General features: G+C 40.4%; 1 protein-coding gene across 10 annotated transcripts in view; it reads left to right on the forward strand.

Moving 5' to 3' along the window:
- nectin1b (nectin cell adhesion molecule 1b) overlaps positions 1–15,606 on the forward strand; it is a 156,842-nt gene that overhangs the window by 59,325 nt on the left and 81,911 nt on the right. Inside the window, exon 6 of one of the 10 annotated variants that reach the window (XM_004560498.3) lies at positions 10,307–14,654. The exons of the other annotated variants lie outside the window; for them this stretch is intronic. Within the exon in view, the coding sequence (XP_004560555.1) occupies positions 10,307–10,809 (503 nt within the window). The 3' untranslated portion in view covers positions 10,810–14,654. Of the gene's footprint in view, positions 1–10,306; positions 14,655–15,606 lie in introns of those variants that run through there. 10 annotated transcript variants of the gene reach the window in all.

Genomic DNA, 15,606 nt, shown 5'->3' on the forward strand with positions numbered 1-15,606 from the left:
AGGGCGACAGAGGCGGTCTCGTCCCCGTGTCTCGTACACTAGCAACATGGATATCTTGCAGTGGTGTGATGCATCTGCTTATGCGCTCTTTGCTGATGATGTGAAATTGATAGCATTCCCATGATAGTGTGTACTTTGTCACCAGAAACTCTGAGTTCAGTTAAGATAGTTCAGTTCGGTTCAGGAGACATTTGTGACTGCAGATCTGCACGGCTGACATGACTGAAAAGACCTTTACATGGGAACTTCAGGGTGTTCGCAACATTTCCTATTGACTTTTCTGAAGTGCTCTTTGCTGCCTTGACATTGGCGGTGCATAATGACCCAGTGGCGCTGGTGTAAGAAGTGTGCTGATGCTTCATTAACTTCAAAAAGCATCTTTGTGCTTTGCAACTTCAAAGAGGTCTGGCTGAGACATAGCAGGTGAGAGAGCCCACTGCTGGCTGCTGTTCATGGCTGCACCATTAGGCCTCAGTAATCCTAGCTAAGTGTACTGTGCTGAAAAGGACCAAACCACTATCTTCGGCACATTTGTTCAGAACATCATATAGCTGCTAGAGCTGCCAGATTTTTTTGACCAGTGAAAACACAAAATAATAATTTATTTCCCTTGTTAAAAGCCCATTTTAATGGTCTTTGAACATGGAGACTCCCAGGAGAGTTTTGTGTTACTAGAGTCAATAAATCATCATTGTTCCTGGTCTTTTTGTCCTTTATTAAACTCTATCATTGACAAATATGACACCCAAGCAATCTTGTCACTATTATACATAATTTTGTCCATAGAAAGATTTATCCATATGCATACGTTTGTTTGTTTTTTTCTGTTTTCAAGTTCACTTATAGATTGCCACCATAATATTCACCTGCTGTGGCGACAACCTTGCTTGATGTCAGGAAGATAAAACGTCCATGACGTCTCATTTGTATAGCAGAAAAGCTATTTTCCCACAGTGGAATGCAGCACACGTGGGGGATTTTAAGAAAGTGTGTTTTAATCAAACTACTCAGTTTTCATGGACAGATTGGTAGCTGCATAGCTGTCACCTATGCAGATAGCAGGGCCACAGAGCACCTTGTTTCAATTAGTTCTGGGATAGTGTTTGCTGCGGAGATGGCATCGACTATGGTCGAGTCACATGGGCTAAAATGGCTTTCTCCAAGGACATGTGTTCTGGAGAAATGGTGTCACTTGTCAGAATCTAATGAAGCACTCTCCTGGTTTAATCAATCCTCGCTCTCAGAAAAAGAGGTGGAAAGGAAGTCTAGGGGAAAAGGAAGAGAGGGAGGGGGAGGGATCTATAGCGAGGGAGATGAGTTTCATGTAATGGGTCTCTTCTTAGCAAATACCTCACTCATTTACATGCAGTTCAGAAATCTCCTGAGAGAAAGTTGACAAGTCGTCAGATCTGATTAATCAGCTAATTACCAACGGGTATCAGAGGCCGTGTTAAAAAATAGAGACAATTAAACAGCCTCACAATGTAAGTTATTTTGATGAATCCTTCTCAGCAGCCTTTAACTGTCTAATAGGAATGTCACTCAAGCAGTCACCCCTGTAAAATATTGCAGCTGAGAAAGCCACAGGAATAATGCGGTTAAACCTCAAAGATCCTCCCCAACTTAAGAGAGACAGAATCAGTCTTTCATTAAGATAATCAGCTTTTCCACCATCAGACTCTGTTTTTGTGCTTGGAACAAATCAATGCTGCCATCTTAAATTTCTTCCTAGAGCTTAATAAGTTCTGATGAATGGCTGTTTTGCAAGGATGGCCTTACAATTATGTCATTATCACCCCTGAGAAAGGATATGTGTGGTTTTATTCTTGGCAGCGCACAGTTTTGTGACATGTGGGAAAATTAGCTTCAGTGAGGGGGAAGTGCATTTGTTTACTCATTTTAACCTTGACTCACCCACACACCAGCACTCGTCTTTGAGAGATAGGGGCCAGAGTGAGTCAAAGACGTTGCATTATTCCAGCCATATTAGCAGGATCAGCTATGAATGATGATATCAGATCAGCTAGGGGTCAGCTAGTATGTGAACCTTTGGATGATTCCCCTTACAGCTTAGCAGCACTAACTTTCATCTTCCTTTGTCAGAGCTGTGGCAGAGAGCTGCTTTAGAGAGCAGAGGTGCAGTCAGCTTTGCCACAGGGCTTTACCAGTTGGGTTAAACTGGATGGAGTGACAGCGTTCTCATCAATTTAGCAAGAAAGCGTGAGGATGGATCCTTCTGTAAGCAGTCAACCGGTGCCAACATCTGTTCACGCTTCCCTGAACACGCAATAGTTGGCTGCCATGTGAGAAAATGAAGTTTAGAAAGAAGAGGTGGGGGAGAAATCCTAGTCATGTGCCAAAATTATTTGAATAAAAAAAAAAAAATAGTTAGACATGTATAGGTAATGTATTTATGTCACTGAAGGAGAAATTTGAGTTCGTCTGTCTGATTTTTAAAATTTATTTCCAGCCAGACAGCATCGGGGAAGTGAAAGAGGAAGAGAGGGCATGAAACTGTTTACAGGCCTTTATGTAACAGCCTGTGTCAACTTCTAGTGTTCACTGGTTGTCACTTCTTCTTTCCTTCTAGTCCTACAACACTATAATGTGCAAAGACAGTAATACACAGTGATAGTGAGAGAAGGTGACATTGATTTAAGAAAAAAAAGGCCTATGTGGTTTTTTATTTACATTTCTTCTTCACCGGAAGCAAATGAGGTTATTGTCAGGAGAATTCAGTATGCCTATATAATGATTGTGAATGCTTACCCGCCAGGTTGGCAGGAAAGCAGCAGCGGGTAATGGGAAATAGCACAGGGAGCTTCCTCAGCATAAATTTAAATTACTGACAAGAAGATGCTATCTGAGCTGACATTAGATCTTTTAATTGCCTTAAATATTATCACGACTCTAACTGGTTGTGAAACACACCCTTAAAAATGTACTTAACTTCACTAGTCTAGATTGTTGCAAGATATTTTTTCTAAAATTTGATCTCTCAATTTTTTTTTTCCGCATAGGAAATTAACAGCTCAGGATTTAACATCCGGATTTAAAAAACAAGAAAAGAAAGAAAGAAAAAGATTAAAAATTTTTAATCACTCCTATTGGATTAAAAGTCTACTAAAACCTTATTGATTCTTCACTGTTATATTCCAGTTTCCATTACTGAAAGAGTCTTTGTAACAAAATATACCAAAAATAATCTTAAACTCACTTCAGTGACTTTGGGAAGATTTCAGCTTACATGTGTATTATTTAAAATACTTTACTGTCTCCGCATAACAGTAAATTCCAGTAGATAATGTAGTTTATTTTTAGCAGCTGTGAAACAGACATGGCGGTCAGTCCATTGCTGCAGGATCTGTTGGTTTTCTCAATGTGATAATGTGGCGATCGGTCAGTGTAATAAAACTTGCGAGACTACGGCAAGAACATCCTTGAATAAAACAAGTAATGCACCATATATTACTGACATCTAACAGCAGTGCCGCTACGTGCAGCCATTTGTCTCTTTCTTTTCTCTGACAGAGACAAGAGACATTATGATGTCAGCTTTGCAAAGGCTCCTCTAGCTATGTGAAATTTGTTTGTCTTCGCCTGTCATGGTGGAGTCTGTCTCAATCTGTGCGCTATAGCACATTGCGCTTCTCACATCGCCGCCTGCATTATTCATAGATTCAAAGGCCACATGTGTATATCCTGTATATTATTACACTGTCACTTCAAGCAGATGCAGGTTAAGGGAGCATTTTGAGGATCTTGGTCTTCTGCTCCCTTTGCTAGCTTGTTATCACCCTTGAACTTCCTGCTTCTGCAAACCTACAAGGGTTTTGGTGTGCAGGCTGACAGAGTGACTTCTAGCCCCCACTGCGGGGAGGGGGAGTTGCTCTTTGCTCAGATCCTGCCAAGATCACACCTCATTATCCAAATGAGACATTAGCATGGCCCGTTCCCTCGCTTGCACAGCATAGGCCGCCCCATAAAGTCTCTTCTGTGTTCTGTGCTGTGCCAGGGGAAAGCACTGAGGGGGAAGATATTGTGGCTGCAGCTCATTTTGCATAAAATGGAGGAGGTAAGTGCTCACTGTGTAAAAAGAGTCTTTTTTTTTATATTTGGAGAAGAAGAGATAACCCGGCTGGAGATGTGAAATGCAAATGTCACCAGGGGAGAGCATGTGAGAGCAGAGCAGCTGAGATCGTAGTGATTTATCTTAACATTTGTTTCTGCATGGCTTGCTGTTTCTGCTCTCCGGAGGATATGCAGAGGAGAGGGATGTGGCAGACAGATGGAGCAGGGGGATTGGCTGAGCCCCTTCGGCCCAGCTCACCTCCTCTGTCCTCCTCCTCCCTGTCCACCCATGTGGTGTTGGATCTGTCACGCCTCCATGAGAGCCTGATGAAGTAGGTCAGACGCTGTCCCGGGGTCTGACCACTGGCTCCGAAGCTGCTGCTGCTGCTGTTGGTGATGCTTTGTGGTGACTCACTCATTACGCTCAAAAATAACAACAGGGGGAGAAAATAAAGGGGGGGGACAGAGAAAAAGCACAGGGTAGGATGGTGTGGTAAACAAACAGCTCGCTGACCTCTTGCTGACTTAATACGTGCTAACATGCAGATTTGTTTGCTGCATGTCTGCTGACCCAATAACTCAGCTGCACATCACTTTGACTAAGCACTGCAGCCGCAGATGCAAATGCATTAATAATGTTACCTGCGTAAACATGATTTTTTTAAAAGAGTTGCATTGGCATTTAGATGCTGGTGTAAATATTCATTGCTCATTAAGGGTGCATTAAAAATGATTATTGCCCCGTAGCGCAAAATGACGGATATTATACTTGCAAGAGGACCAGGTTGCTTTCTGAAATGTTCTGGCGCGCCAGTATTTTCCTGTACTTTCAAATGCGACCTTCATGTCGGATTACTGTTATAATAGTCATAACAATGGCGGCAATTTCAACTACAAATAACCATATATGAAAGCAGAGAGTCGGTGGTGTGAATTCTTGGTCTCAGTCAGAGATGACACGCTGTTTCTGCTGAGAGGAGATGAAAACAAGAAACAGTCGCTGTTTTTCTGACTCGATGGTCCTGCAAGTTGCTGCATGTTCACACGTTGAGGCTACAGATGATGTCACCCGTGTTTTGATTCCAGTAGTTTCACAGCATTGTCTCCTCCAGCATATCCCATCCTTCTAACCCACTGGTTTTATGACAGGGAATTGGATTTGAATTTGTGGGAAGCTTTTAATGGCACAAGTGAGGTGAGCTTGTGTCTCCGAAGTCAGTGGAAGCAAAAACAATCTATAGTGACAAACGGGAAGAAATGGCAGCTATTGGGAGGGAATATCTGATAGGCTGAAAAAGAGATTTGCCCCAGCCGCAACTCTCAAAGCAGCATGTTAAATTCCTGTCAGTGATGAGCTTTTATTCGTCGTGGCAGCATCACATTTCCATGACTTCAAAACCACTGGCAAATTCAGACAAGAGAGGTGATGAGGATCTGTTAAATCAGTGAATTAATGTGTCTTCTCTGATTGTGCCCTTCCTCACTCACTCACTCGCTCATTATGCCATTCTTTATTTTGTGTTGTCACTCCTCAAGCTCTTAAGGCGTTTGCTCAATCGTTTTCCTTGTTGCCACTCCTCAACTTCTTAGAGTAGCCCTCTATGTTCTTTTCATCTTTTGTTGTCAGCTGCTTGTTCCTCCTTTAGTCATATTAAAACACCACTCCCAGCGCCACTCTTTGAAAATCCTCTCTCATTTTCCCAGCTTCTTTCATAACCTTGTCCAAGTGATTGCGCTAAGTCTCAGGAATGTTTTTACCTGTCTCTCCTCCTTTTTTTTCATGTGCAGACATGACTGGAGCACACCCAGTAACAGTATCTGCAGGACGGAGTTATGAAACTGTTTCTCTCACTTTAAAGCCCCCTCTGCTTTCTACAATCATTTCCCGCACTATCTCCGAGCATCTGCTGCTTCTACATTGAAATGCAAACCCCTGCTCAGAATACATGTTGTTTTCTGAAGCCACAAATCATTTTTATTACAAAATATATATGCATGTATATTATATATACACAGCATTTATTCATTTTTTTTCTTAAGTCTCACTTGTGTTTTGCACAAATGACTCAGATGAGAAGCTCTCATTGCGTTGTGAAGAAAACATATTGTGTCACTTGGGTATTTGGAGGTAGTAAATCATCCACTTGATCATGTCAGATGTGAGGGTTCAGAGTGGTATGAATAACCCAATACGAAATGGCATTGTTGTTAGAGTAGCTGTAAGATTTCCTGTTATTTTTTCCCCCCTGTATAAATCTATCGTGCCTCTGGATTGAATTATAGTCTTTCACAGCACATCCTTCCACCTATTAATCTCAATACTACATTTTATTCGTTGCAACTAAAAGTTCCCCCACTATCTGCATTTTTCCTCACGGGTGTTAATAGACATTGCCTTTTACAGCGTGGAACAGTATCAGGGCCATTGTTGTGCTGCTGAGGTCTTTTTTGATCTGTCCATTGGCAGGTAATGCCAGCAGCGAAGGCGCGCTAGTGAAACGCCTCCTCATTTTTCTGTGCTGTCAAACACCTACATAACCCAGCCATTCATTTCATTTATTTTTGGATTATATAAGGTGATTAGCTTGCACCCTAGCTGCTCTAATTTAACATAAATTCACAGAGTCCGTGAACTAGACAAAGCTGCTGTGCTGGAGATATGTTCACGTATGCACATGGCTGGTGGTGTGATTTCACCGAGGGATAAGCACAGAGAGGAAATGCGCTGGGTAACATGGTGAGAGCAGACAGTCCTCTTTGCCAACACGGCGTTTTAAGTTGCAAAATAGAAGCAGTGTTCCTGTACTGCACTCAGTGATTTGATGAGCAATTTCTGGTCTTTCTGAGTTCCTCTCTCTCCCTTAAAGTGCCCCAAACACAGAGCTGAAGCTATCTAAAAACATCAGTAGTCCTCCTTCCATTGCCGCTCCAGTAAAACAACTTAATACCTCCTTTCGAAAACGCAATTTGTTGTTTTTGGTGCAGCAGCTTGCAAAGCTTCCTCCAGGCTGGATACACCAGCCTAAAACCCACAAAAAATACCTGGAGGTTTACAACCTCTTTCGTGTCTGTGCTTTTTTTTTTTTTTTAAATGAACACTTGTACAGTTATTAGTGTTGACATTCACATTCGGCAAATACGAGTGTCAGAGGTAGCTTCGCTTGATGCTTTATAGCAATGAAGATGGCAGGGATCACCTTCTTTCACTGCTGCTATTCTGCAATTTAAATGCTCTGTCCTTATGTTTTTCACCTCTTTAAATGATGGTAAATATGGAGTCTTGGCAACCTTTGAAATGCAGTACAATAATCTCCCTAATTAAGATTGAATAAGGGGACTGATGAGAGCAAAAACAGATCCTAGTTACAGACGAGGGCAGTGAAGGGGAGAAGAGAGGATTACAGGAGAATATTTTTCCTTTTCTCTTTGCCCCTTCAATCCTCTGGATTTTCACCCGTCTTTGGACTTGGTGAGAGGAAGTGTTCTCTAGCAGGGGTGACCTGGCTCTGCTCTCTCATTGATGTGTGTAATGAAGGCCTGTGTCTGAATAATCCCATTAGGTGGTCAGATTAAAACCTGAGCTGATATTTGAGACTGTGCCCGGCACGGCTATAGAAATTGGAGAGCTTTGCTGTCGGCCCTTGGAGAAAGGGTCCAGATGAAGAGCGGCTACGGAGAGCGACCGTGTTTGGGAGGTCTCGTCTGTAGACTGATAAAGTGCCATTGTAATTAAAGCAGAGCGGAAGGCTTTAGTAGCTTCCTAACTTCACTCACTACCATCATTTTATACTTGAATTAGGTTTGAGATTCATCATTTCCAGTAAAGAGCATTTCTCACCATGTGTAATGGCTTTGATTCACCCGTTAAGGGCAATAATTTGAAAAAGATTTTCTGCTTAAGTGGGAAATTTGTCTTTTTTGTGTTGCTTGATGAGGATGGCTTAGATTTGCTGTTATTGCAGTGGTGTTCTGATTCACCTCTATCCGACTTACTGATTACGCGTGGGGATAATTTATCTCCAAGGAACATTTAGGATTGCTCAACATAAACCTTCATTTTTGTTCAATTATCACCCATTACTTGTAAATGAGCTTCAAATTTCAGAAAGACACTTTGCCCATGCATATTTTCCCCACCCCTGTTAGATCAACACACATACAATTCTGATCTCGGTTGTTGCCTTTAAAACCTTTAATAAGCACCATAAATCATTTGTGTGCATGTTGTACAGACTACAGCTGAAATTCAGTCGTAAAAATGTCATAAAATAAGAAACGCATCCTTTTTCTTTTCGAATACAGCTAACGTATTTAGTGTTATCAGTGTGTGTTACATTATCATGTGCCTAATGGGCGTGTAATTAAGCAGTAAGACTGGAAAGACAGTATCAGAAGGAAATGAAAAAGCAGCATGTATTTCACCTATATTGCTTTTCCCTGCCTTTTTTCGGACTTTACATACAATTCTCTGGTTTGCTCCGTGTGAACAGGAAGCTCATTCCTTTGTTTCTCACAGTCTCGTATTCCCTTCTTCCAGGCCTTTCCCACACCATTTGTTTAGTAGATGGTGTAACTGTGTTGTATCCCCCTACCTTTCTGTTGAGGATTCAGTGTTCACCATTGAAGTTAAATGTGCTTCTGCTCTGCCGGTTTACCTAAGCACTACCTATGCGCCTCAAGGCTTTGATCACATTTCAGATAAAAAGTCCCTTTTGTCTGTGTGCTCTAAGGAGCTTTGCACAGTTTGTAGTTTCAAGTGAAGATGTACACATACGGGACGGCACTTTCATGTTAGTTTTACTGTATGCTGCACCCACATTTGACTCAAAAGTAGTCCTTTTGTTTTGTGTTTTTTTTTTTGTTTTGTTTTTTCCTGTATGTACGCTGGGCACTCTCTAAATGGTGGACTGAACACAGCGCCTCATTTTAGTGATGCTATGGACATGGCAGTTGGGAATTTGAATTTTGAATGTCAGTATAGAGTCAACATATTCCTTTGGCTTTTGCAAGGTGAAATCGCAGCCTTCATACTCTAGCATCTTTGTCATTATCTCTCACAGGCCATTAGTCATATTCGCTCTGTTCTAGATTGGAGAACACCGAGGCTTATGATAATTTTCTCTCTTTTCCTCCTCTCTCTGTAGTCAATAATATATATTTTTCATGGAGGCATATGCTATTTTTTGCCATGTGCTCCTCTGCTTGAATGGAAGAGCTTCGTGTTTATCAGCTCTCTAAGTGCATCATGGCTGTGTATGCTTGGCTGCTGATAATCATCTCTGGCAGTGCTCTTTCATTTCATTACCACGATGCTGGTGATCAAAATGTCTTGTTTTAATTATTTATGCTGGACTGTACTGCAGTATATCGTTGAATATGTTTACTTTGACTTGTAAGTAAAACTTGTTAACTGAAGAGCCATATCAATTATAAACCCATCTCCGAAATGTTAGGATGCTGTTTAAAGTAAGAATAAAAACAGAATGATTTGCAAGTAGCGCAGTGCCTATGTTCATCAGGAACAGTACAATACCACTGTGCTGGGGACAGGTCTGGACAGCAGATAAGCCAGTAGACTCCTTACAGAGACATGTCTTAAAAAGACAAAAGGAAAAAAAGAAGTAGTGCATGTAGGACCACCTAGTTATCACAATGACGCATTTTAGACCATGCACTGCTCCACCCTGGTTGCCTTTCTGCTGTTTAACTCAAAGAATACGATTCTTAAAAATGAGCAGACATTTTCAACATTTGAAATGTTGTATTTGTACCACTTTCAATTGAATATAGGCTTTAAATCACTTGCAAATCATTTCATTCTCTTTTCATTTTACACAGCATCCCAGCTTCTCTGGAAATGGGGTTGTAATTCCTTCACTGTTTGCCTATTAAATTGTTTAATTTTCCTCCGCCTTCTAATCAGAGAAGAAATGATGGTTAATGCATGCTGACAAAGCTTCATTTACTTTAATGTCTTCAGTCATTTTTTCTGCGTCTAAAACTGCATGTGGCTGTAGCTGAGCTTTTACGATATGTCACTAAAGACTACTGTTGGGCTGGGAGGGGGTGTTGTCGTGGGGCCAGGGGTCCTTCCCTTTCCCCTTTGCTTTTCCGTCCTTGTCTCCCTTACTCCATCTTTCCTAAAAAAAAAATAAAAAAAAATGCACCTGCACAAACGCACCTCTTCCCACCAGAGCACTGACACACTCCCTTCCATCTGTGTTTTCCTACCCAGAAATTCCTGTCCCCACCTACGGTGGCACCACACATGTCCCACAGGAGCAACACAATGCAGGTGTCGCCATCGGGGGTGCTGTGGGGGGTGTTGCCCTCTTGGGTCTGGCGGCCATACTGCTCTTCATATTCCTGCGCCGCCGCCAGCGCACCTTCAAGGGAGACTACAGCACCAAGAAACATGTGTTCGGAAATGGGTACAGCAAGGCTGGTGGGCTGCCTACCCACCCCCCCATCCCTAAGAACTTGCAGTACCCGGACGACTCGGACGAAGAGAAGAAACCCGCCCAGATTGGTACCACTGGAGGGTTTGAGGCAGGCGACCGTGATTTCGATGCTGAATCAGACCTGAAGAGGCCCTATTTCACTGTGGATGAAGGAGAGAGCCGAGATTACGATGAGCGGACTCTGGCTTTCCAGTATGAGCCTGAATCTGAAATAGCCGATGATATGATCTCTCAAACCGATGGTTCTGTCATTTCTAAGAAAGAATGGTATGTGTAGTGGCATGCAACAACCAAACCAAACAACCCTTTGTCCCCCACCTCCATTCCACCTCACCCTTCACCTCCATCACGACCCCCACCCTCCCATTTATCAAACTGCACTATCATAGTCCCTCTTTTGGTCACCCTAATATCCCGCCCCCTTTCACATCTGACCCCATCCAACTAATATCAACTAGAAAATCAAGTGTCTATTTAAAGTGCTAGCAACATCAACTTCTCAGCATTGGTATCAGTACCATCAGGTGAATGGGCAAAGTGTACAAACGAAGGTATGTAGATGGACACACTGTTGCTGACATACAAGGTCGGTGTGGTGATTGGTCGATTAATCCTGGTGTATTCTTCATTTCGTGTATTTTTTCATATTATAAATGTGTTAAATGTATAAAAAGAGACAGCAGGTTGAGGTTTTGCTGAGCACATTTGTGAAAGTCCTACACTGGATGTTCAGTTTGTTTTCTTTTTCTTTCTACATTAGCATTGCAGTTTTGTTATTGTTTTTATAAATGTCTTTTTGTATGATTTTTAAGTGACCAGAGAACTGAGAGTTAAGTGTCTAACATAATTACAGGTGGAGTTCTACGTGTGTGTAGTTTTGTGGTCAAATGTTTCAGAGAAATTGGGGGGGGGGAAATGGGATACATACTGTTTCTCAGTGGGGTTAGCGTTACTAATTTTTATATATTCACAGCATTAAAACACATATGTTAATGCTGTTTTCCAAAGGTGTGGCTAGCATTTCTTGACCCCCTGTGTTTATGTGCTCGACTTGTTTCTTTACCGAGAGGAAGTCAGTCTACTGAGCCATATGGACATGGCAGTAACATATAAATATCCAGTATGCTTTTTTTTTTTTTATTAATTTCAAGCGTTAGTGCCCTTATTGTTGCAGCAGTATAGCCGAGGAGAGAAGGGCTGCAATTGTATCATACAAAACAGTTTCTACTTTTCAGTGGTGCATCACAGTCATGTCCAAAAGACACTTGGTGAGTTTCACAGGGAAATCTTCAAAAATGCTCTGAAATGTCATGATTGTCATTTGACTTGAACAGTTTGACTTGTGTACACAATCTCGAAATCTTACCACTGTAATGAAATGTCTGTCTTTTGCATTTAGCTGTCATAATTATATTTTTTTCTGACCCTCTTTTTTTTTTTTTCTTCTTCTTTTCAAATGGATGTCAGTCAAAAGTGTCTGAGGAGTTTTCCTGTAACGACTCTGTCTCTCTTTATAATTGTGACTTTACTGAATAGTTGGCTTACATCAACAGCATTTTCTATGAGGAGTCATCCATGGACACAAAGGACACAAATAGGAGAAACTGATGTTTTCATTTCAGTCTGAAGAGAAAACATGCTAACAAGTAAAGGGAATTTAAAATATGGTGGCCCTTCTGAAGTCACCTGCTGCTTTCATGATGCTTTTGTTCATTTTCTTTTGCTTTTTAAGTGACTATCCAGAGATTTTAAGGTGGTTTTAAAATTATAAGAGTTGCTTCCTTAATTTTGGCATCTCAGTCTGCTAATGGGGAATCAATGACTCTGTCTGCAGGCTCTCTATATACTATATCTATATATGTTTTTAAAATCACCGCTAACAAGTGCCAGTGGATGCTAGCATAGCTAATGACTTGTTTCTCTCCTCAGCACAGAGGTTCATTACACAATCAGCAAAATGTATTTGCATCAAAAAAAAAAGCGCAATGTGAAAAATTGGTTATAATGGAAGCATTGGAGGAAATCTATCAATGTAAACGACATATCTGACTGGCTCTGAACAATATAAATACTGTATTAAGCCTTATTTTATGCATGTTTTGTGTGTGGGAGTGGAAGTGCATATGTTGCTATTTTTTTCCTATCAGTTCCAGTGTGCTTATCCTCATTTGCAGCTCAGAAGACTACACTTTGTCGGTGTCGTCAGTATTGACAGAGGTATGAGTTCCTAGGTACACAGTACCCAGCAACAATTTTGCAGTTAACACAAGAAAAGTGTAAAGTATATATAAATATATATAGAATAATAAAAATGAAAAAAAATAACATCTCTGTGAGAGCAGTTCCCTCTGCTCGAGATGTGAATGTTTTACAGTCCACGCTTGTCTACTGTATGTTTTTAGATGAGCATGTTAATCATGAACCTCAAACTATATTGTATTTTCAAAACAAATCAGCATCACAGTATGGGGAATTGTTTTTTTTTTAAGTCTGTTAGTCTCAATTTAGTTAGTCAGCCTTATTTTCTAAAGCCTTACTTCTTTTCTGTTAAGTGCATCTACTATGGAGTGAGGAGTACAAGGTCTGCCACTGAAGGTTTCAGAGGGGGAAGCTCATTGACAGCAGTGGGGTTGCTACTTTCAATATTCTGAAGCAAAATACAGTTTTATAGTCTTTACTTTATTGTTCACCTGCAGGTGGAGTGCTTTGCTGTAACTTTTGAACTTCACACAGTTTGCATCACAGCATAATAGACACAAACATATCGAAAGCATCCTTTGTTCATGCATTCAGTGCCTGTCAAAGTTAGGAGGCATGGGGTAGTCTAAACAGTTACTGCTCCACCATTCAAGCTATTCATACCCAGAATAATATCGTGGATATTATTAAACTACAATGCAGACCGCAAACCTGTTAAATATAAGACAGCTTATGGTCGCTTGCTTACAGTGAATATTATAGCAGGTATAGAGGAGCTTTAGCAAGGTACAAACAATGTGTGTACACCTGATCTTTAAATCAGCTAATTCTGCACTAATTCTGAGAGTTGAACACCTGAAGAGATCTAACCTTTGCAACTTGGTTGCACGTCGCTGAATTTTCTGAGCACAACATTTGAAACGCTGGTCCAGTTAAGAGAAATTCAACTTGTACTTACAAACATCACCCCCTTTTAAAGCACAATTTTAAGGTTTCATCTGACATCTAACATCAGTTATGTAACCACTGCCACACTTGCTTGTCAGATATGTTGGCATGAGAAAGCCTTTTATTTTGGGGTCAACAGTCTGTATAGTTGTATATGTAAACATTGTCTTCATGTCGTTGGGGTTTTATGAGTTTCTATTTTGTAATACTGACTGTAATTTCATTCCATCCTAATCTCTCTTTTTTTTTTTGTATGTTTCAGTATGTTTCAACATTCCACTGTAAATAATGTACATAAGGTTGAGATTATAGTTGGGATTTATTTCGGGACAGCCGTGTAGGGACCCTGTCATGTAAAATATGCCTATTTTGACCACAAACATGGAGACTCGATGATGGATAGATGATGTTGATGCATAGCTTATTTCCAAAGTCCCACCTAAAAATGCTCCCCTAGTACATTTTTTTAATATGCCAGTAGTGGCTTCACTGTTGGGGGTAATGCATACAGTGTGTCGATGTAATGTTATTAAAAGAAAGTCAAAAGAGAGAAATTGTCTGTATGCAGCCATGTGAATGTATATTTCTGAGGGTGATACAAATACAAAAAACAAAAAAATCTATTGTTCAATTGTGATGACCCAGTGAAGTAACTTGTATTTGTTTTCAGCATTAAATGAGTTCAATAGTCAAAAGCGTTCTGTCCCAGTTCACTGATTGGATAGATGTGTGTTATCTGATTGAATATGGTTTATGTCTGCAGCACATTTCTTATCGCTGTGTATTGATTTTGGTAATTGCAGCTTTTTCCCAGTCGGTTCGACCAGTAATTTATCCTTGTCACCTCATGCCGGTGCTTATTTGGACTTTTTTTTTTTATTATTATTATTATTTTCTTGTGAGCCTTAAATGTAAGACATGATACGTTTGTTCTGTAAATAAATAAGACTACAAATAAATCAAATTTAACAAACATAGACCTTGTTAGTACAATATTTAACAATTTCAAAAAGCACAAATAGTGTCCAGGCTACAGCGGGACAGTTCTCTTTGTACCTTATCGATCTGTTCACAGTCATTGCTGTAGTTCACTGTATTTTTTTTTAACCTTATGAGACAAAGACGACAGATTCAAAGCGTTTTTCAAAGCTACAGTTTCCATATGTGAGTTACTTTAGTATAACGTATGTCTTCATTTTATCTGAAGTTAACACAAGACAGATAAAAGGATACATACAGTATATAATAAGAGCCTTTGATGGTTATAACAGTAGTTTTTGGTATTTTTCTACTTTAATTGGGGAGCAAAAACTGTCAGGCAGATGTTGATTTTGAGTTCAGTGCTTAATGAAGCTACAGTGATATGATGAGAGAGGCCCAGTGTAGAGGCAGACAGATCTGTCTCAGACTGTGGGACTCAAGTGCAGACATCTGCATCGTGCACATTAAGAACAGCCCAGAGTTTGCAGCTGTTGCCATCCATTTGCTAAAAGAGCCCTTTGTAGCCCAAGGGGCTTTGATGGCACATAGGCTTTTAACATGCATGGCCATCTAGTTTTTTCTCCTCCTAATAGAGCCAGCAATGGAATTCTACAGCATATCCTCTATCAAAGTACTTTTTGGATGAAATATGGCTAGATTCCTGTTCTAAAGTATGTTCCTCCTGGGTCATAAATTCAAAAGCGAGTATGTTAAAGTGTCTTTTACAGTGTGTGATGTCACTCCACTTAACATGGAGTGCAATAAGAGAATACAGATTACTCTAACATATTATGAATGAGAAAATTGAAAAACAATCTGACCGTGCCTGTCATTATTTATGTATTTCATTTTGTCATTAAATCAAGTTCCGAAATGCTTTATATTCAAATTTGAAGAAATCTTCAGTACTTCAACAGTTTTCATACATTTTTGTGGTGAATCACAT

This window comes from Maylandia zebra, linkage group LG14 (assembly GCF_041146795.1).
Source record: "Maylandia zebra isolate NMK-2024a linkage group LG14, Mzebra_GT3a, whole genome shotgun sequence".
Taxonomy (NCBI): Eukaryota; Metazoa; Chordata; class Actinopteri; order Cichliformes; family Cichlidae; genus Maylandia; species Maylandia zebra.